At 44.1% G+C, this 22,325-nt stretch overlaps 1 protein-coding gene across 4 annotated transcripts in view; it reads right to left on the bottom strand.

Moving 5' to 3' along the window:
* The window catches only part of RNF220 (ring finger protein 220), a 211,032-nt gene that overhangs the window by 22,110 nt on the left and 166,597 nt on the right, over window positions 1-22,325 (bottom strand). For all 4 annotated transcript variants that reach the window (XM_054637882.2, XM_054637883.2, XM_054637884.2 and 1 more), the window contains 4 exons: window positions 8,584-8,680; window positions 7,503-7,589; window positions 6,166-6,221; window positions 4,371-4,449 (listed from right to left, as the gene is read on the bottom strand). In XM_054637882.2, the coding sequence (XP_054493857.1) occupies window positions 4,371-4,449; window positions 6,166-6,221; window positions 7,503-7,589; window positions 8,584-8,680 (319 nt within the window). The remainder of the gene's footprint in view (window positions 1-4,370; window positions 4,450-6,165; window positions 6,222-7,502; window positions 7,590-8,583; window positions 8,681-22,325) is intronic.

Below are 22,325 nucleotides of genomic sequence, written 5' to 3'. Positions count from 1 at the left end.
TTCTCAGCCTTTGGCAATCCCACACTTCAATTCAGTGTCCTGAATCCTCTCCCAAGTTCATGTGGGCTGTTCTAGTACCGAACCAACCAGCAGCATCATGCTCTCAGCTTAGCAGAGCACAAAGGGTTGGTTCATTTATGAGTCAAGTTAATTTTTTAATTCTGTCTTTGCTATGAGATGTTCTTGTCTCCCATCAAAGCCTATTAATGGTGTGACACTGTGGAGAAGGACTGGGTAGAACTTATCCTATGGTGTGAATTCTTAACAGCTTCTGTTTTCTCTGACATACCAGCTTCAGCTGCTATGAAAGGGCTCCTTCCCTTTCAGGCCTCTGCTAATCCTCTGGCTTCACACTCTGTTCCTGCCTGGACGGGTCTGCCTGGGAGCAGGGTCTCTCCCCAGCAGACACTGCTACCTCCCTGACTGCTCCCACATGCCTGTCTCTGTGCACAAGGACCCCAATCTAAAGTTTGCTTAATTTTAACTGATGCTCCTCCTCGTGTTGCTGCACCAGAGCCCCTCCAGAGCAAACGTTTCAAAACAGCTGGACTGGAAAGCGGTGAGGTGGGGGGGAAGGGGAAGAAAGAAGAGACAGGAGAAATAAAACAAATACAATTGCTTTTTGTCTCTAAAACCCTCTTTTTAACCCAACAAGTGTCTCATCCAATGAAGCATGATAAGCATGAAGTGTTATATAAAGAAGATAATTATAAAGGGATTTAATGCTTGGCAGGCTTGTATTGCAAGGTTCAGAGCAGAGGTAGCATACTCACTTAAACAGCCTTGTGTCCGGGTTTGCTATTATGCGGGCAGCGTGGCTGGGGCCAAGCAGAATCAGAAACAAGATTTGTTTTTGAAAAAAAAAAAAAAAAAAAAAAAGCACAGCCCCCTTCCCAGCGAGGATGGCAGTTTCAGTCCCACCTCCTTCCACTTCTGTCCCATCCCTGATTAATGATGTTGTCTGCCTGATTTATGACCCACCCCAGCAGATTAGAGTTTCCCTCTTCAACCTCCCCCCCTTTCACCCCTCCCAGAAGGCACAGCCACACTCCGTTGGAAATATTAGAGAATTATTAAATAAACATTCATACGTCATGTCTCTTCCCATACTGAGCTCATCGTAGTCAATGCTCAGCGGCCGGGCCCTGTTTGCTTTGGGGCTGACACCAAACAGCTGGAGTGATTCATGGAGAGGCTGGCTACAATGCTCTGTGCCATACATCATGCTCGCAGCGCTCCCTGCCCCGGCGGAGATAAACTGATCAACCACAACGGGCTGGAATGAATTTATGACAACACAAAATTGAGGAAAACAAATGGGAGGTGACCCAGTGGGCCACTAACCCAGACTCTCTCGCTGGCCTGCAATCTAGTCTTGTAGCAGAAAGCAAAATTGAACATTGGCACTCTGAATTAAGATGCTGGCTTTTAACCCCAGGGAACCTCAGTTTCAAAATGGCACCAGACCCTCACAAGGCAGGGAGAAAGACTTTTTGTGGGGAAGGTGCTTTTTGCAGCTCTCTGTGAGCAGCACTTCTGCTGAGAGTCCGACGTCAGTGGAGGCCATCAGGGAGGGTGCCTGGGCAATTAGGGACCAGCTGCTCTCTGAGCAAAGCTGCATCTCGAGCTGAGGTAAAGGAGCATTGCACCAGCTGAGCTTTGCCTTGGCAATGGCTGGGGTCTTCAGCAGACAGGCAGGGCTCAGATAGTGTGATGCTCCTTCATCTCTCCCCAAGAGCCTTCAGCACCCCAGTGTCTCTTCTGGACACCTCACACTGGCAAGATTAAAAAAGCTCAGCACTGAGACACCTCACGGTTTGGGAAGGAGAGCTGGGACAACACCATGTCTCCCACTACCCCTGGCTGCCACCTGAAGTTCAACAATACACAAATGAGATCAACTTGTCCAAGTTAGTGATGATCTGGCACAGCAGAAAGAGCAGAGCAAAAAACACAGACTTACCCCAAACCCCATCTAGCTGTTCTACATGCAAGAAACTCTCCCACAAAACCCCATGTTTAGATTAATTTAAACCTATTCAAGTGAAGAAATTCAGCTGCGTGCCAAAAGGAGAACTGCTCAGTGTACTGTATTAATGGATTAAAAACCAAACAAAACTACACTATTCTCTTTGCCTAGACTTATTTTTGGAAGAGGGGAGGAAGGAACGTCATTCTTATGAGAGAAGGATCAATAGGCAGATCACTGCTAACTCTATTAGCCCCTGCTCTAAACAGAGAGCACAGCTGACACAGGTGCTAAGCCACGTGCTTCTGGACAATTTTAAAAATGCTAATCAGATGCTACACAAGGTTTAACGTGCCAATCAATAATGTTCACATTTAAAGGCAAAAACTGAAGTTACAAACAATGGAGTAAAGTGATGCTGCCAAAAACTTCCTGTAAGCACCACCCAAAACAAGAAAAATGAAACCAATTTAGCTCCAGATTAAGAAACAGGAACTAGAGATGAATCAATTTAGCCTGTTGGGCTAGGTCGCCATATATCATGGCTCAGCAGTGGAGTGGGAAGCAGCCAGACAGTGAGAAACCCTTCCCCCTCCTTTTCTGTAGGCTTCTAGCTCTGATCCCTGTTATCAATTAATTTAACAGAACCCCTCTACACAGACAAGCACACAGAGCATTCAGACTCCTTAAATGGCAGGACAGAAACTATTTATCACACATGAATCTCAAAGGAAAGGAGAGAGAGAGGAAAAAAAAAGGTAGCTAGGAATTCTCCACCTGAAACACTGTCTTGTTTTCTGAACCTCGGTGAAATAAACTACCTTAAAAGAAAAGGTCTCTATGCTACTTTCAAAAATTAACATTATTGGAAAGACTGAACAAGACATTTGAAGAATTTCCTGTAATTTCTTTTGGGGTTTACTGACTTTTAGCAGCACTGAAGCTTTAGCAGGCAAGGTTATTGCAGAGCAAGGAGTGTGTGCACAGACACATACAGACGCTCGCTCTCCGCACGTCACAGCAGCGTTAGCGCGAGAGTTGTTTGGAAAGGATTCTGGGACCCTTCAAAAGGTGCTAGCTAAAGCCTCTTTGATCAGATTATTAAAGCTATGTCAATTTTATCACTTGAGCTCAAGTGTTCTGGAAAATGTCAAATCCTTTCAGCTCCTACAGTTTAAAGATTTTCAATAGGAGTGGATCTGGGAGGATGGAGGGCTGCTGCACTGACAGGCAGCAGGCCCAAAGGGAAGGCAAGCAGCAGCTGAGACAGAGGCTGACAGATTAGGGCAGAAGGGATGAGTCCTTGCCACCAAGACAGCATGCAATGGCTGGCTCACTCAAAGGACAAAGCTGGTTCTGCATTGACCTGCAGGCTCCCAGACTCAGTGGTCCTTGGCCAAAGTCTGCTAAGGAGAAGCATCGAATGGCAGACAGCCAACATCTGGGACAAGCTAACAAAAAGGGCTTGTAGAAAGGAAAGTGCCGAGACAGCAAAGCAGTGTTAAAGTTCCCTCTACAGCAGAGAGTTTCCCCAGTTAACTCTGATTGTGAACATATACTCTGCCAGGCTGCCTGAAATGTCAGAGACTCAAAAATGTGCCAGGGACACAACCTCTCAGGTCAGGACCAGGGTGGAGAATGAACTACATTAGAAAAATGACAACTTTCTGTTGTTTTAGGCTTGGACCATCAATTTGTCCAATCAGTAAGTCATCCCAGCAGCACGTGGAATAAGGTTTCGAATAGAGGTTGTTACTAAAATGAGCAGTGCAGATAAATCCATTTATTTCTATTTCAGACTAGACTGCAGCACATTCAGTGAGCATACAGAAAAGGAGATGCCCAGCAGTCCCTCCACTACTGTATATTAAAACACTGGGACTGAAACTTCTGAATCACTGAAAGGGTTGCAGGTAAAAAACTCAGAAACTGAGACATTATTTCTGTTAGGAACCATGCAAAGGCTCAATATAGATCTTAAGGAAAAAGAAATCCCCTCTGTGAGACTTCTTCCAAGTAACAGTGCTGCTAGGGGGAGATTCTCTTTTGCTGAGAGATGAAAGATGGAAGATAGAGAGAGCAAGCATGGATCTATCTATTTACATAATTTAAAAGAAGGCAATTTGCAGTGGCGAAGCCCTTTGGAAGCTGTGCCCAATTCCATGTCACTGGGTATCTGCCCTCATAGATACCTGGTGGAGAACTCCCCACAAGCCCTCTGTTAACACAGCAGTGGTGAGTACTCCAAGTTCAGGCTTTGTGTTGCAGCACAATTTCCCCTCTCAGTGGTAAAAGCTTCCAATATGCCTACCTTCAGATTACCACTGCTGCTGGGAACACCAGATGGGACACTATGGCTCTTTAAAACAAGAAAAAGGGAAGCTACCCACTTCACACTCACTTTTCAATGTCACTGTTCTTACAGGTCTTCTGCATGGTCTCCTGTTTACTGCTTTCACCATTACTCGTTGAGGGCATTTCTGTGGAGGGAAGAACAGAAAAATCAGTACAAAAACATTAAATCATTCCAATGAAATGATCTGAGCAAGTCACAGTTTCAGAGGACCCCAATGGGTCACTTTCATGCCAAGTTCTTGGTAAGAGACAGAGAAGTGACTGATGCTAAGTGTCCCTGTCTGGCAGGAAGGGCTTCTCTGGACAGTGAATTTCTATGATTCAGGGCTCAAAATACAACTGCTCTGTTCTCACTTCATAGTCATCTGACCCGCACTGATGTCCCCATTGTTTAAAACAGGATTAAATTCAGAACGGTTGATGCAGCTGCCACATTAAAGTGATCTTCTAAAAAGGTGGATTTGAAGCAAATCCACCCAGCCCAGACCCTGCTCTTGGCCTCTCCCATTTGCTGAGACCTCACAGACACAAGTAGAGAAACATATACCAGGTAACAGAATGACAGAGCAGTCTGCTCATCATGGCTGTTCCCAGCACAGCAGAGGGTGTGAGACACCAGGTGGAGATGAGAAGATGAACCAGCCCCAGGGTTGTAGGTTCATCACCGTGGATTCAGGTAAAAGGTATGAAGAAAACAGCTCATAGCAAATGTCATCAGGTTTGCCTCCTCATCACCTCCATGGCTGTAGCTACTAAAGCTGATAATACCTACAAGCAAGTGCTTCCACATGACGGAAAATAAATGTGCTTGCCTATCCCACAGAAGGAAATGCCTGCGATAGATATCCTATGTTCTCTATTTAACCATCATGCCCTTGGCAAAACTGGTTCTGCTCCCTTCCCCCACTCCCACTGGCAAGCAGTTATATCTTGTAGGTACTTTCAAGGCTGGGAATCAAATGCCCAAAGCATGACAGGAACAGAACAGGGAACAAAATCACTGGGACATGTCTCTTCAGGTCGCTGAGCTTCAGTTTCCTTCCTAAGGGAGCTGCAGCAGCACTGCCCAGCTCTGGAAATGGATTTGGCATCTACAGCTGGAAAGCGCCAGGTTTTATTATTCTCATATTTCCACTAGGTTGCTGCTTACACTTACAGTGCTGCTGGCATTGAATAAAAACCCCCAGCAGTCAGATGGGTTTAGCACTTCCCCCTTCCTTCTCAATCCAATGAGCTTTCAAGTACTGTATGCAAAGGTACATATTCACATTAACTCCTTTGCTCTGGAGTCTCAACTACAGGTCATGAAATAGGACAGATCCTAGAGTTTCCACTCCTAAGGTGAAGGCTTCAGAGTGGCAGGCTTTTCTTGCCATACAAAGGCCAGCAAGGACAAGATCTACCCAAAAGATAAAAGTCTTTAGCATATCCTCTCAAAGAAGGGAAGAAAAAGCAGGTGGAAAAAACCCAATAATAAATGCACCCGTGTAGTTTAAACACCCAGCAGATGAACACCACCATCACATTGTCAAGCTCTGCTGGCTCATTCTGTAATACAGCAGTTTGCCTTTCAGTGACATCAAGTCCATGCAAACCCTATCTCACATCACCATCCCAGTTAAGGTGGCACTTTTGGGAACTTCCCCAGCTGCCATTATTGACAATTAATTGTGCTGTAAAGTTCCAAAAAGATAGTGTGGTTTTATGTGCATACCTATCTGATGACACTCTGCAAGACTATCAGTAACTACCTCTCCTAAGTACTGGCAAGCAGAAGACATGGACTATCTATCTGCCCCCCTGCAGTACATATATTAACAATTTACTACTTCAACACTCACCGTCACTGGCCCATTTAGAAAACTCTGGCGTTATTCGAGTACTTGGTGTGCCACCACTAAAAGAGAAAAGGACAATATGCTAAAGGTTGAATACAAAAAATTTTGTTGCTCAGGAAACGCTATCCCTTCCACCAACCACTCCTCTCTTAACACTTCTATCCAACAGTCTAAGTTTCAAAATGTGAGCAGCTGGCCAGCCAAAATGCATGCTCATGCTTCATGGCATCAGTGACACTACTGCATTTCTACAGAAACTCACTAGAATTTCAAAGTGCTTTTACAAGCAACATCACCTCTTGTGTTGTAGAGGTGGGTAAACAAGTCCAGGAAACGTGCAAGGAAGGACCTTGTAAAAACAGCAAAACAATGTGCTAGGTGCAAGCCACATGAAGGGACTGGATCTCCTGGCCTCAGGCCCTCAGTTCTCTCACCAAGCACTAAGTGTCTGTGGCCACTGATAACCAAGAATCCTCCTGCTACAACACCAGAGCTCTAGCTGTGAGGGAGCTTCAGCATCTTTGTGGCCCTGCTTTCGGACTAGCATGGATAGCAAAGTATTGACTGGACCAATGGTTTGGATCCAGTGTGGCAAATGCCACTTTTCTATGGAGTGAAACCTAATTTGAAGTAGTGTTTGCGACAGGCTAAGCAGTAAGAAAATTTCATTTCACTGCTCTATCAATCACTTCAACCTTGACCCCACAGGATCACTCAGTGAAAGAGATAGAGGGGTAATTTAAGTCCTGTTTTATGCAGGGCAGGGGGCTTAGAAAGCAATCCTAGCTCCCTGTTAAGTCTCATTTTATTTGCCTGGAATGCCTCCCTGAGTGCCCTGAATGCTGGCTGCCTACATTCTCCACATATGTATGTGGGCAGAGCGCACATCCTGCCCCAACCCACCGCTGAATACAGAAGGATCAGTTTGCACGCCCCACAACATGCAATGAAGTCACACATGGGATGCCAGAACTCCTACTGTGCCAACCAAGATACAACAGCATCACACTGTACTGCTAAGAGCCACATTTGATCATGAAGCAAGATGATGCATAAGGCCTTTGTCCAGCACAGTTTCCTCATCACCAGAATTCATCCTCTGTCCAGCACTGTTCAGGGCAAAGATGGCACTGGCAGGGCAGTGGGGTGGCTCAGAGAGGGTGAGTGTACAAGGAGGCTTTACTGAGGCTGCACAGGTAGAAACAGACCCACCTGCTGGACTATGCTTCTTTGTAAGTCTCTTGTTGCAACCCTTGCACTCAAGTAAACAGGGTATTTTCCACAAACTGAGACTCCCCAAAAGTAATGAATGCAATAATTTAGGAAGGCACGACACTTACTTTAAAACAGCACCTCGGAGCGCTTCCCTTTCTTTGGCTTCACCTGGCTCTTCTCCAGTGCAAGGGATAATGTCTGCCTCTGTGTACCTGAGCACAAAGGGTTAAGGAAGATACAGCCCTGCTGCAGACAGTAGAAAGGCTTTTGAGATAGTTAGGACACTGTCTGGGATATAGAACAAATTAATTCCAACTGGGAACACCTTAAGAAATAGAGGGGTTGGTATCCATGAAGGGGCCTGCTTTTAAATTCTGGATTAAAGTTTTGTTTTAGTTGGAGAGAAACAGAAATCTTTTGATAGTAACACGATTCCACAGCTTCTTGGAAAAGGAAAACTAGTTCCTGAACCTGTGCAAACTTAACCTGCAGAATTTGTGTTTGAAGTACAGAGTTCTTTTACCAGTGGAGGGCTGGAGCTTCAATCCTAAAGGCTGGTACAGATTTCAATAAAACCTAATTCTACAGCTGTACATTGCCCCTCATCACAGCTAAGGCAGTGTCTGTCTAATGCCCTTGCAGGAATTCTTCCTTGATGCCTATTACAACTGCTGTGGGGCAGAAGTCTGGTCACAGCTCTCCCAGAGCTGTGCCCAAAGAGCCTGCTCCCAGATGGAGAAGTTCCCAAAATCTGCCTTTAATGATAGTTCTGCCATGAACTGTCTAATGAAAGAGGGAAAAAAAATCAAATCTCACAGAGTGGAAGGTGAATAGTGCTTACTGCACAAACCCCTTGAAAACAAAAGGGTGTCTTGTGGAGAATAAACTCAATTCCTACCCTAGAAGCAGGAGAAGCTATCCATATAGAATAAACCTGAATGGAGGCAACAGATTGTTTATGAAACAGAATAGAGAAACTCTAACTCATCCCTTGCAATGTCTCCTATAGACTTCAACCAGGTCTGAAGTGCTGCATCAACAGCAGGAACTCAAAGGGAGTAATGGAGAACCTCTCCTAGCTCAAATAACATGGTAACTGGAGAAGGAGGTGTCATTTCAGTAGGGCTGGGCAAAGATTATCCCCCATTTCCTGGGGCAGATGCACCTCTGGGTTCCCTCTCAGTAAGAGCCTTTCAAAAACGATACTGTGGTTTCCCGTACTCGAGTGTGTCGTCTCCATCCACATCCAGGTCAGCGTCGCTGTCCGGATTCTCCTTCCCGCTGCACATGATAAAGCCAGACCCTGAAAGAGAATAAAACACACGGATGAGCATTTGAATTGGAAATGAAGTGCACCAGATCTCCCAAAAAAGGTGCTACAGCACCAGTTTGCAGGCTGTCCTTTACTAACAGCCTCATAAAAAGTGCCCTCTCCAAAGACAGCACAAGAACACTCACAGAAATGCTCTAACTTCTTAGATTTTATGCTCTAAATGCCCCCAACATTGAAAATGGAACGTTCTCGACTTTTAGCTCTCCACATGAATTATTTTAGAATTGGAGTCACTGTAAGGGTCTCTCTCAAAGGCAGAAAAAGCAATGAAACTTAACAGGAAAGACTTATTTTTCACAGAAGTAGTTAATGCAAAATCCACACTACTAGCAGGTAAGAGAAGGCCACAAGGATGTTCTGAATTACTTAATTCAGATGCAGAGGGCAGGCAGAGGCTAAAATACAATTAGAAACAGCTTTTAGATTTTGAAATACATTTAGTCATGGCTTAGATTTTTAAAATTTAAAATATTTAAGAACAGCAAACCTGCTCCCACAAGAGGGGAAAAAAATCAGACTTTTCTCATTAACAGCTCCTCACAAGCACTTACATGAGCAAATTGCAATGCAACTCATCAAGATTTCTGCTCTTCCAGCACAGGGGTATCCAGCACACATCCAGTCCCAACTCCATCAGGAAGCAACCACTTACAGTTCCACCTGGGGCTGACTGTGCATCAATTTCCACTTTCTAACAATTTCTACATTTACTTTGGTCCCAAGCATTTTGTAAACTGTAACCAGGCTTCTTTTAATTGAATCTGCACAAACACCTACAAAGATGAATCTTCACATGGTATTTTCTGCCTAAGGCTTATTAATAGAAGGGAAACTATAGAAGGGATATTTACTCTTCATGAGAGCTAACACTGAATATGCTCTCTCCTGTAAGACTGGATATTAAACAAAGACCTCCTGAACTCTAAGGTGTTGGCTGCAAAGTCCCCATTTGTGTTCAATTTTGCAGCAGATCTAAGCTGTTTGGGTGCATTAGCTGTGCAGATAGAAATGTACTCATTGCAGCTGCCTCCAGTATGTTCCTTCACTTAACACCCCTGTCCAGACAGCAGAGCTGGACACCTGGCTCAGACAGAGGTGCCTGCTGGAGCCTGAAGCACCTGGCACATCCAGAGGCTGGTGACCTAAGTCTGTGGCAGACCAGGGAACACATCCCAACTGCAAAGATTGAAGGGGTAAGGTAGATATTGCCTTGGCCTTGCACCAATGGCCCAAAAGGGCTATGGTCCTGTACTGCAATTATGGTTCTATACTAATGTTAGCCTGTATTCTGCATTTAGAAGCACTGAGTATTATATGCATGTCTGAAGAATGAGGACATTCCAAAGCTTTAGGAAATCTTTTTCAGGCCTTCAGATGTCCGAGTCTGTTCATCCCACTGGGCTCTCACCAGCACACTTAATATAAGCCCAGAAGAGTGAACTGTATTTCTAATGGTCTGCATCTGTGCAGCCAACAGGGCAAAGCAAAGGTCTCATTTCCAAGGATATAATGCAGACACAGCTCTTAACTGTCACTCTCTAGGAACGGATGCTCTCACTGATTCATTAAGCCCCCAATAAAATTTGTTTATATGGATTTGATATTTCTCTTCCCTGAATATCAAGAAGGTCCTTAACGAGTGACAACTGTAGCATGACAATGATTTTAAGACTAACCTTTCCCTAGAAGCATAAACTACCTTTTACTTCAAAGTAATTGCCAGCCTTAACTTTTAGCAGAGGTAACACAACTAGCAGCAGCCATGCAGCACCCATCTCTGTGCCAGGTACTGTGGGAGCCAAGCCTGGAGGTCAGCCCCATGGTGTCACTGGGGCAGTCCTTTTCCAGCAGACCCCTTTCAGAGTGTTTCACATACTGGCTGAACACTACCAGCCAACACGCGCCACAAGCTGCCTCCTCTTGCTGCAATGGCTCATCTAGTAAATCTTGACTCATTCAGTTCATCACAATGTTTGGGAGAAGATTTAAAGGGGTAAGAGAGACCTGTCAAAGAAGCTGCATAGTCTTTCAAAGCTGCTTTAAAAGTCAAGAGTGGGCGATGGGGTGGTAATTTATAGGCATGGCATTTAACCTGCAGTAACACCATCTCCTGCACCTGGCATTACTTTAGCCCATCACTTCTCAAAGGCCATAAACTTTGGACACACAGGTCTTCATTTTTCTTGTAGCTGTGGGAGACACAAATCATGCAAAGCTGGAGCTGTGACTTGGCCAGTCCCAGGGGGTGATCTGAACATTAGTCAGACAATGAATACTTGGAGCAAGTGCCTTGGTGGGGGGGAAGGTGGCCAAATGAGTGAACATAAGTGGGACCACCCCCCTTGTTACTGTCTCTGCAAGGATGCCAAGCACACAGCAGACATGCACCTTTCCATCAATTTTGTTTCCAGGTGACTCAAGCCAAATGGTGGTTTATGGCTGGAGCTTAAGATGAGAAGATCTGCTTACTACAATAAAGTTTACAAATATTAAGGCACCTTGTCTTCAGAATCCTTGTGTCCTTGCTCTCAAGACCTTTGTATTTAAGAAAATCCCTTTTAAGTCTGGAAGGAAAATATTCCATAGCTTTGGCTGAATCTAGCTCTATTACCTAGCTGCACAGCAGACTACTATACTTCCTAAACAAGGAGTGTACAAGGGGAGTTTGGATAGTATGTGTTCTGATGGCAAATACACACTGGGATGATCTGAGAGAGCCTTTCAGTCACAGAGTGCACTGCAGAGAAGTTCATAGGTTAAAATGAGGGACAGGGGAAAGGTAAATTTTCTTTTCTGATCAAACAAGAACTCCCAGACCAACACCTAAAGGAAGGTGCAATCAGGTGATTCAACTCTCAGTTTTTCACTTAATATGGATTTTTTTTTTAATGTGACCAAGTGCAGTCCATTGCAACACGGTAAAAACCAATGATTTAGAAACTGTATGCTAAACAAAGTAACCTCCATGAATCCAAAAAATATTCTGACTATAAGTTGTGCTATCAGCTTTAGGACTTCAGAAGCTGCTTTAAATAAAAAGGAAAAACAAAAAAGCCACAAAACATGTTTCTGATACAAATAAAAAGATCCATAAATCCCAGTACTGCTCCCGCACACAACAAAATACTAAAAAATGGGATGCAAAGCTTGGCCCAGCATCACCTGGGGAATGAAGGGCTTGCAACCAGCATCCTATAATACCTTTTCATTCTGCAGCAGGGATGGATTTTGAGGCCTGCTCCAGTGGGATCGGGTTTGGTGCCACAATTTCAACCTGACCCTCCTTGTCTAACTTCCTGGGGTTGCTTCCATGCACAAAGCCAGTGAAAACACCCACGCAGCTGTTCAAATATTTGACGTCTGAACTGCTTGACATTATTCATTCATCTCGGGCTCATTCAAACCAGATTTTTGGACAAGCACTGTTATAAATGGATTAAGAAGACCACTAAATGCAAGGAAGGCCCAAAAGGATCACACCTGCTTCTCACTAACTCAGCCTAAATGTAAAGAGGGCTCACAACTTCCAGCTCCTGCTGGTGGTATACACTGCCATCCAGGAGAAAGGAAAATGTGAAATGGAGTGCAGAGGACAAGAGCTTCCACAAGACCCCCTACCAGCTCCACTGGGGTGATTTGCAATTCAATAGTGTGCACTGAGAACAGGGAAGGGTTCCTCCAGCAAGGCACTGCTTCTGAAGGTCACACAATAATTCACAGCCATCAGCAACACTGCCTGGAGTAGAGACCTCTAAAGCCAGTGTGTTATCCAGAGGTCAATGCTTGGGACCAGAACTTTATTCCCACGTGTTAACAAAGTGAAATCCCACAACTGAATGTTAACTTGCGAGTTTGACCTAGGAATTCATAAGAGATGTGATCTGTTATTCACAGAAGCAGCTCTGACTCTTAGGAGTCACCCAAGGCCTGAGGAATGTAATTCCACATGTGAATTTGAAAATGCTACTTTTAGATGAAAAAAGAACAAATCCAGTGCAGATTCTTCCATACCTTTCTTGTCCCTTATTGAGAATTTTTTGCTCTTGCTGTGCATTTGGTAGGAGGCAACCCCTTGTCATATACTGCCAGCCCCAATACAATTAGCCTCCTGATGCTAAAGCAGCACAATTCTCTGACAGTCTTAATCCCAGCTGCCTCCTTAAGGACCAGACAAACAGGAGTGAACAGGCAGGTCAGACGCTGAGGCCATTAAGCAGAGAAAAAACAAAGTTACAGCTCTGTCTCCAATCCCCATTGCTCTTGTAGCCAGGTGCTCTGACAAGCAATTCCAGCACTGGTATTGAGTGGCACCTCTATAAACCCTGTGACAGTTTGGGAGACAAACTCGCCCATCAATCAGAATGTACCTATCAACATCACTTACCTAGCACTGTGTACACAGCTTTCTTTGCTTGGGCTGGTCTCAGAGCAGTCTGCCTGAGCACCAATTCTTGCTACTTTCTGAAAAATTTAGGTACTCTACACAAGCAACAGTGTTTCTGAAATACTGACTCAGAGGTCAGAAAAGCAGGAAAAATTCGTGTGCCTCGTAACTGCCGCCAACTTCAAGCACTGGCAGGCTACAGGAATCAGCTGAGCTTGAAGGTAAAAACACTTCCCATTCTTTCCATGTACCTATTAATAATGTCTGTAGATAAATCTCACCAGAAATCCTTTCCTTCCCCTTCTTCGGGGGAAGCAAATAAAATAAAAGCACTTTTCTTTCTCTCAAGTTGTCCCCTATGCCTAAGCATCCTCTCTGACCTCTGCACTGCTTCTCAAATCTCACTTCCTTTATGCAGTCCCCCTGATGAGTGGTCACCTGATCAACTCTCCAGTGAATGGTGGCCCAGGTTAAGATCAAGAGTTATTAACATGATATATAAGCAGATTCACAGGACAGATAAAAGGAATTCACATTCAAGTACCTCCTTTTCTCCATCACGCTCAGTAGCAGATGGTCCAAGTGACAACATATGCTGCTTCAGGTGCTGACAGCACTGCTCCTGCACAGGCACGAGCTCACAGGGAGACTGGCAGTCTTAGGGGCAGAATGGTAACACAACCAGACCACTGCAGACCCAAACAACCCCAGCCTAATTCCATGAGCACAGGTAGGAAAACACAGACCTACTGTACCCCCCCTCTGCTCCTCAACTCATATCTAGGCAGATCAGTTTTGGTGACCAGCTGTTCTGTATACATTTAATTATATGTTTATATTTCATTATCACTCCAAAGAAAGCCAGGGAAGAAAACTAAGATGTCAGTATTAAACTAAGATGTCAGTATTATTATTTGCACCACTATTGTCAATGCAGCTATGAGATACTGCTCATGCAGAGGATCAAACTCATCTGGATGACTAACATTTCTCCAGTTTGGCAGCAAGGAATGGGAGAGAGAGTGTGTGTGTGTGTGTGTGTTAAAATCTATACTGGAAATATTCTAGAAATCCCAAATTTTGTGTGAATTCCATAAATGGGTCTAAATTCAAATCCATCTTAGAGGCCTAGAGCTCTACTGGGGCCTATTTTGGCTAGGAAGAGGCATTCATTCTGTTTGCAGGTAGCATACATGTGCTCAGGAAAGAAGAAAAGCCTCCCATAAATCTCCAGAACTGCAGCCTTTGCTAATTACACTCCTTGCAGTGACCCCCTTCTGTACAACCTCCCTTTCCAGCACGTTCACTCTATTTTCTTATCGAAATGGCACTCGTTGCCTTCTTGGAGAGTAAAAACAATGAAGGCAATAAAAGTAGTTTATGCAGACTCACGGCCAGGCCTCACATACTTCCAAGAATGGCTCTAAACTGGGTTTATTCCATCATCTGCTGAAGTATCCCAAACTAATACTAAGAGGACAGGGTGGCATAGATGCCATTTTATTCTAAGAGACATCTGGGAAGACAGAGAAAGCCACTAAAAATTCTTGAAAATGAGAGGAAAGCAAAGATGAGACCATGTTGAACACAGGTCTTTCTACAGATCCATAATGCTCCCCAGCCTTATTTTTCAACAGTGAAATTGTTCCCCCAATTTTTCCTAGCACCAACAGGGATAGAATAGTTCTGGTGATGTTCCCAGCCTGTTGCAGAAAAAAAATGACATTTAAAAGCCAAGAAAAGCTGCTTGCAAAACAAGAGTTTTATTTCTGTGGAGCCAGATCCATTTAAAGCTAAATGGTGGTTTACCTGGAAAACTGACACCCAACTGTGTTGCTACAGCACACACCTGAAACAGCAGATGCATCCATCTGATGCTGTCTATTAGCTCCCACAGGGGCACAAATGGGCTGTCAGAGCCCTGACTGCTTACCAGTGTGGATGCTTACAGGGATCTTTGCTAACAGATCACAGAAACAGCTGCCTTTAAGGAAAGGGGGCGTATAATTTTATGACCATTACCATAATTTTGCAGCAGCATGCTGAACAAAGGGCAGGCAAGCACTGCTGTACAGGGTAAGAGCCAGCTGCTGCAAGGCTCAGGAAGAGGCTTCCCCACCCTTTTCAGCATTGAGGAGTATTCCAGAGATGTCCTTTGTGCCTCCTGGAACCCATCAGGTACAGACTATGGCTGCAGTGGGGAAAACACACTTGGACTGGACCAAAGGTCTGATCTGGGTTAACAATTCATGGCTGCCTCCTAGAACCTCGTGCTGATGTGATACAGGAAGGTGAGAACAGCCTCATGTGTATCTCAAAGGCTGCTCTCCAAAACCTGGAGCTGAACTACAAAAGCAGCAGCAACAGCCATGGTCTTTGCAGCTACAGCTCGTTTTCCACAGTTGGGAAAAGGTGGATCTGAAAGGTTTTGTTCCCCTGGGGAGAGGCTGGAAACAAACAAAAAAGGAAGAGGGAGAATTAAAGTAATCTTGAATCACTAAGCAGATTCACATCACTGGATCAATAAGCACCACTGACAGGGATCACAGGAATGTCGCAACTTTGCCAATAATAAAGCAGCACAGCAGAGCTCGGAGGATGACTTTTCTAAGGCATCCGAGCATGAAGCTGCAAGGCTGGTGAACAGCTGAATGTGACACCCTGGCTTACAGCAGGCTGCTGCCAGTGGCGGGGCTCAATGCAGTTTGCTTTAAATAATGATGAGCACAGAGATTGTATTCATGGGGGAAAGGCAACCAAGGACTGGAAAAACCAAAGGCTAAATTTCATAGGCCAAACACATGTGCTTTTCCTCCCCAAGTAATTCTTTTCTAGGCTGGAAAGAAGAAAGAAAAATCAGTGCTAATTTAATCAATTGATCAGTCTATTGATTGCAAAACTGGAGCTGCTAGTTAGCCATGTGCTGTAATGCCCTCAACTCTGAAACCACAAAACACACCATTGATTTCTTCACTTCCAGCTCCAAAACAAGAAATAAAACCAAGCTTTCATGGAAAAACAACTTCCTTGTCCAGGGAGAAGATGCAAGCAAAGAAGAGAGGCCAGGTAACAGGGACAGCCGCATCTTGCAAGGTTCAAACTGAAATTAGTTACAGATGCAGTCACAGTGTCTTGTGTAAACTCTATCGATTGGGTGGCTGACAGTCTTGGGAGCCTCCATAGTAGGACAATCAATCCGGCTGCAGTGTCACCTGCCACTTTGCTGAACAGTTGACAATGCAATTATCCAGTGTGGAGGCAGGGAGTTGGCGTGTGTCAAACGCAGTTAGCCACTTTCCGGGCACTACTCGATAATGCGTTCCACCGCCGCGTGCAGGAGACGACACGCGGAGACAGGAGCTGTTCAGAGCCATTGAGACCTGTGCTCCCTTTTTCCTTTAGGAACATCTCACTGCCCCTGACTTAACAACTGTATTCTAAAATGCTATTAAAATCACGTCAATCAACTATTGTGTGCTTAAAGCTCAAGTCTGACCTGAGTGTCCAAGAAGTAGGTTGCAGCTCTAGCAAAAACTGCAGATCCTTGAGGGAAAAAAATTAAAAATTTATCAGATTACTATCTTAAAGCCTGGGATTCTCAAAACTCCATTTAACAGACCAGTAGAAAACTGGATTGCAGAGCAACTAATGTCTGAGACCTACAAAACCTGACGTTTAAAGGAACTGTCAACTGAAACTCAGTCTCCTTCAAAAAAGGAGTAGTTTCAGGTGCTCTACCTGCTCCTTTACTCCCCCTGCTAATTTTCATGGTGTTACAACTGCATTTTCTGTTTTCTTTTTTTCCCCCCTTCCTTCCCCTAGGAAGAGGCTGACAGACATCCCTTTTCATCCCCCAACTACAATATGTAATACTGGAAAAGGGAAAGAATTCCACTTCTTCCAGCAGGAAATCTTTTCTTGGTTAGAGTGGCTGTTGGGGTTACATAAATCAACCAGCAAGGTTTACGTGATTGTGCTCCTTTCAGTTAATGCGTTCTAGCAGTTGGAACATAAAAATTAGATTATTTTATTTTTGTATGCATTCAAGTTAACAAAAGTGTACAATCAGCAATGAGAAATTTTAATGGCTATCTTCACCAATTTATTTTTTTCCAGTTAAAATTATTTTTACTTTGCTAAGTCCCATTGATTACTTTGTGTTCCAAAATGAAGGAAATGGTGTTCCTTGAAGAATTATGTGAACTTCAAACACACATGACATTGGACAACAGTTACATGGCAGGTAATGCTGGCTTTTGTACATAAGGTGAGAGGTTTTTTTTTTTTAAATCACATACTATTCTAATCTGTTTTTCTGGCTCACTAGAGCCAACTTATGATATTAATATACAGGACAATACTTAACAGATATTAATTAACCACAGAATCCTTCAAATTCTATATGCAGACACAAACTACGGAGAAAGAATCAGGTGCAGCCCATGTGATTACTGTATCTAACACTATGCAAACAGACTTTGTTAGCATTTTTAGGTCAACTATTACCTTATGGGCAAGTACTTGCTCTCAAAGGAGAGAGGTGCAAACGTTAAGAAGTGCTTGGGCTACTCCATCAGACTGATCCAAATTATTGTGCTTCTGCAATGGAGGGATTAACAGGATTACCACTTTTACACAAGGGCTGAGGTAAGGGATACAAGTGCTCTGGGGCTCAGCAGCCCTCTGTAAGGGGCATAAGAGACAGACTAAGCACTTGAGAAACATGGAATTTATACATCTTGCCCACTTGGAAGCTTACAGAAGGTAGAAGTGACCAGCAGAAGGTAGCAACCCAAACATAGGAAGGCTAATATTCAAGGGCCGAGATGCTGGGAAAGATGCTCAGATGTACAGACACATTCACCTTAGAGAGAGACGCTGACACTGGAAACGTGGCAGAAAAATGCATGGAAATGAACTCTTGCTAAATGGGAGGAAGATTAAGAATTTCAGCATAGATTCCTTGTACTCTTAATACAGACTGCTCTTGCACCCAAGCTGAAGTTTGCTTTAGCTTACCAGGGTAAAAGGAATGCATTCTGGCTCATCTACACAGCAGCAGCAATGATGATTCTAGTTACTAGACCACTCTTCCAAAAGGCCTAAATATGCCAGTGACATCTTCCATTTCCCACACAGCCTCTTCAGAGAAGACACAGGTTTACTGTTCAGCTCAAATGCTTTTGCTGCATTTGAATAGATCAGTTTATACCCTCTTAACAGTATAACCTTAAATGCAGCCTGAATCTCCTGACATGCAAAAAAAAAGGAAGTCTCCTAGCCTCTTGAAGCTTCCCTGTATGTCTCATTATATTTTATCTGAAAAAGAGGGCACAGCTGGCTACTAGGTGAGATTCCAGAGCAAGACTTTAAAGGTTTGTCGCCACTGCTACTATCTTTTTAACACTAGAGAAGATGCTTCTCCATGCTTCAGTTTCCACATACTTGTCAAATACAGATTTTAAGAGTTTTGTTGTAGAGTTCCATTTTCATGAAATTTCACAGAGAAGCACAAGTGAGTTTTCCCTCTCTATTTGGAGCTTCCTGCCAGGCAGTTACCAGATCCAAGAAGTCACTGTAATCACAAAAACCTGTTGTTGAGGTAGGAGAACTAAAAAGTATCTATTTAGATTGTGAGGCCAGGACCTCACACATGAAAGAATGATTCTAATGCTGCATGGATTTTGAAGGAGAACAAACTGGAGGAGAATACAGCTACTGCCCCAATGCTCTTTCTGGGACAACTTCCCCACACTGGACAAAGGCTGGCCTACAACATTTGCAGCTCAAACTGAAGCATATATTGATTCTGTGTTGATAGAAAGCTGGCAGTGGGAGGACTTCAGCCATTTGCTAGAAACTTTTAAGCATTTTAATACAGTCCTACTTTCAAGGCAGCTGCCCTAATTGTACACGACATGAGATCCAATGCAAATGGACCCCCAAGGATAACTGTAGTTTGTTACAGCTTATAAAGGCTTTACCAAGTTCCTCTATGCATACACTTAGTTGTGCTGCTCTTTTCCCTTGGTAAGACATTAGCAAATAGAGCCAAGCCCTTTGCTAGCTTGGGAGAAGGGCTGCATGGAGAAATAAAAAAAAAAATACCAGAAAAATAAAGACAAACTTCAGAGTTAAGTAATCCCTGTGTGTTTCTCCTTCTTCAAGAGTATCACAATCTATCAGACAGATCCTTGTCATGTTGATCTTTCTTAGAAAGTATCCTTCCCTGAAAATGCCCTGCTTGCCATTTTAACATTTTTGAAGTCTTTCTCTCTTTTGTGTTATTTTTGATGCAACTGATCTGCTGAAGCAAAAGAAACTGAGAAGAGCAGTGGTGACTCGCTTGCTAGTGCACCTAGAGGAAGGCTTTTTGGTGGGGGAGCTGGAGGGGAGAAGAGGAGGACGGGGCGGGTGGAGAGAACTTAGCTACAATTCTTCAATTCTTTCATATCTAAAGAGGACAGCAATCTCTGTTCTATCAGACCGCACGGTTCGTGCTTTAAATGGTACTTGCTGCCAGCTTGCTTTCCCTGTCTCTCTCCCTTTGAAGCAGACTGGACAGCTTCCTCAAGCTGGCGTTATCACTCCCTCTAACCACTCTTGGCAGGCAATCTAATTCCCCCTGAAAAGGTCACCGCCATTTTAACTGCCTTTCAATCACATTAAGCACGCTGCCGCTCGTGCTCAGAGCACTGCGCCCGCAGCTCTCCTGACTGAGGTGCGATCGATAAACTGACATCCCACCCAACACCCAGCTCCCCAGCCCTGCTCCATCCCCTCTCCTGGGCAAGCTGCCTCCCAGAATGGACGGAAAGGGACCAAGGGACAAAATCCTCTCCTCAAATCTGAGGCAGCAGAAGGGAACCGCTAACCTGGCATTTACTAATCTTTGTCCCATCTGTTAAGAAACAGAAGGGTGCAAGCATCCCCCACCCCCCCCGCCTTCCCTAGACCTACAGAGGCAGCAACTTCACAGGACAGTATGCTTAGGCACCAGTCCAGACACCTTTGAAGCTGTGTTACAAAGAACAAGCCTCCCTCAAGCTTCCCTCAATGCAATCATTACCGTTATCTCTCCCCCTGAGCTGCTTTTTTTTTTGCAGTTACGAGTTATGTGTTCCACCCATCGATCCCTGTGTAAGACACTGTTTTAAGTCCTCTTGCCTTTTGACTGTGCTAAGCCGTTTAAGAGATGACAGCAGCTTCTATCAGTGTGAAGCTGATGTGATTCTTTTCAGATAAAGCACTTTTTTTCCACTTCCCCCCCTCCCTTCCCTTCTTTCAAGTAAGAAACATACACACAAAAAGAGACACTGAATCTTTCAAAGAAAAAAAAAACCTTTTGAACTTCCCTCAGGAATTCTTTAAAGGGATAACCTTACAGTGTAAACACTGAGGGTAACGTGCATCCATTCTGGACTGGAATAGAAGAATTGCTACAAATATGTTGAGCATTAAAAAACCCCAACAAACCCCACATCAGAGACGAAGCCACTTGACGCTTTCACTTGTGAAGCCTTGTTGGCATCCTAAACACAGAAACTCATTAAAGGTGGCATGAAATAATCCGGTGCAACAAAGAGCTTCAGAGAGAGATGATTCAGAGACATAGGGAGAGATAGTTACTGAATGTTCAGGCATTTCCAGAGAAATTTTAGTCTTGTGACACTGTACTGAGGCAGGGGAATATCTGATTATTTTATCAGTACAGTTTTACACTTTGAAGTACACACTTGATTGAAACGGAGTTTGGTATTTCATGCTGGTATTATTCTGCACCTACCCCCAAAGAGAACCACAAACTCTCCTACAAACCCCTGCTTCAAGCAGGACCTCTGCTGAAACAACATGGCTCCAAACCCTATATAATTGCCAATAATCTTAATTTACACCTTACATCTTTCCAGTTTTGCAAAGCAAATTGAATGACAGCAAATTTTAAGAAGCCAAGAGGACAGCTGGAAGTACTAAATATTTCCTGTCTGAAATCCTTCACCAAACCCAACACTTCAGAGACAACACACTGATCCCTGCACTTCTCAGGTCATATTCCTACTTGCTGCCACAGCCTGTTCTTTCTACCTGCTGCCTCAGTTATGCCAAGCTGTGGCAGCCAAGTAGGTGTGCTATGGCTCTGCCACACTAGACCTGACTGGGGGCTTGCAGCTGTAACAGCAACAGAGAAGACAAATAATTTCCAGCTTTTAAGACAGCTCCTCAGGTCAGAAGAGCAAGTTTTCCCTGCAAGTGCTTTGGAAGCAGGAAAGTGTCATCCTAGGAACTTTACAAGTGAGAGTTTCAGCTTGTGGTTGCTTCTACATTTTAGACCATCTTCCAGAAAACCCAAACAGGGTTGCTCATTTCCCTGATGCTTCTGTTCTTAGGAAGAAAAACCCTAAGGTCTCTCAACCTTACTCCAACTGAGAATCTGTCAACATTTCCTATATAACTGGCAAAGAATTTTCCTCATGTGGAGAGTGATATGAACCTTGTCCCCTAACCAAAAATGATAAAAAAAGCCAGGATCTGTGTTAAGTTTGAGACACTGCTGTAATGCTGCCCAATGGACTTACGTGCAACACACAGTGGCCACAGTGTCCTGCTCCCCCTTCACCCAGCTGTGACATCTCCTCAAAGCAACACACCATTAAAACTGAAATTAATGAGACACATGGCCATCTATTTTCCCCTCCGGTTTTATGTATTTCCCCATGTCATCTCTTTAGACATTGGTGACATCCCTGTAGCCTGGTAAAGGCTGTCTGGCATTATAAAAGACATTTGATTTCCACATGACTGCTACTTCTCAGCAAAGGGAACAGAGCCAAATGCAAAGCCTCAGGTGACAGGGGTTAACGAGGGCCTTGCCAACTCCAGACAAAGCAGTTTTAAGCATTAAAAAGCATCTACAAAACGTTGTGCTGTGCTTCAGGGCTGTAAATTAAGAATTCTGTCTGGCAAGAGCCAACACTGGCAGCAAAAGAAGAAAGACAGTCACCTTAAGGTTACCTGAGAGTGCACATAGCAGTCCTGAGTGATGGAGACCCATGAATGCAGCAGTCAGAGACAACAATAGGAGAGCCACAAAAGAGAGCATGAAAAAGTGTAACTTAATTAAAAATAAATGCAATCAGCCAGCTATAGGAAATCACTACAGCTTTGCTCTGGCTTTCCAAATTTTACAACTTCTTGCACAGAGTAGGTAGGTACCCTGTACATATTGTCTGA

The sequence above is a fragment of the Agelaius phoeniceus genome, chromosome 8 (genome assembly GCF_051311805.1).
Source record: "Agelaius phoeniceus isolate bAgePho1 chromosome 8, bAgePho1.hap1, whole genome shotgun sequence".
NCBI classification, from domain to species: Eukaryota; Metazoa; Chordata; class Aves; order Passeriformes; family Icteridae; genus Agelaius; species Agelaius phoeniceus.
This window is presented reverse-complemented; position numbering and strand designations above follow the sequence as displayed.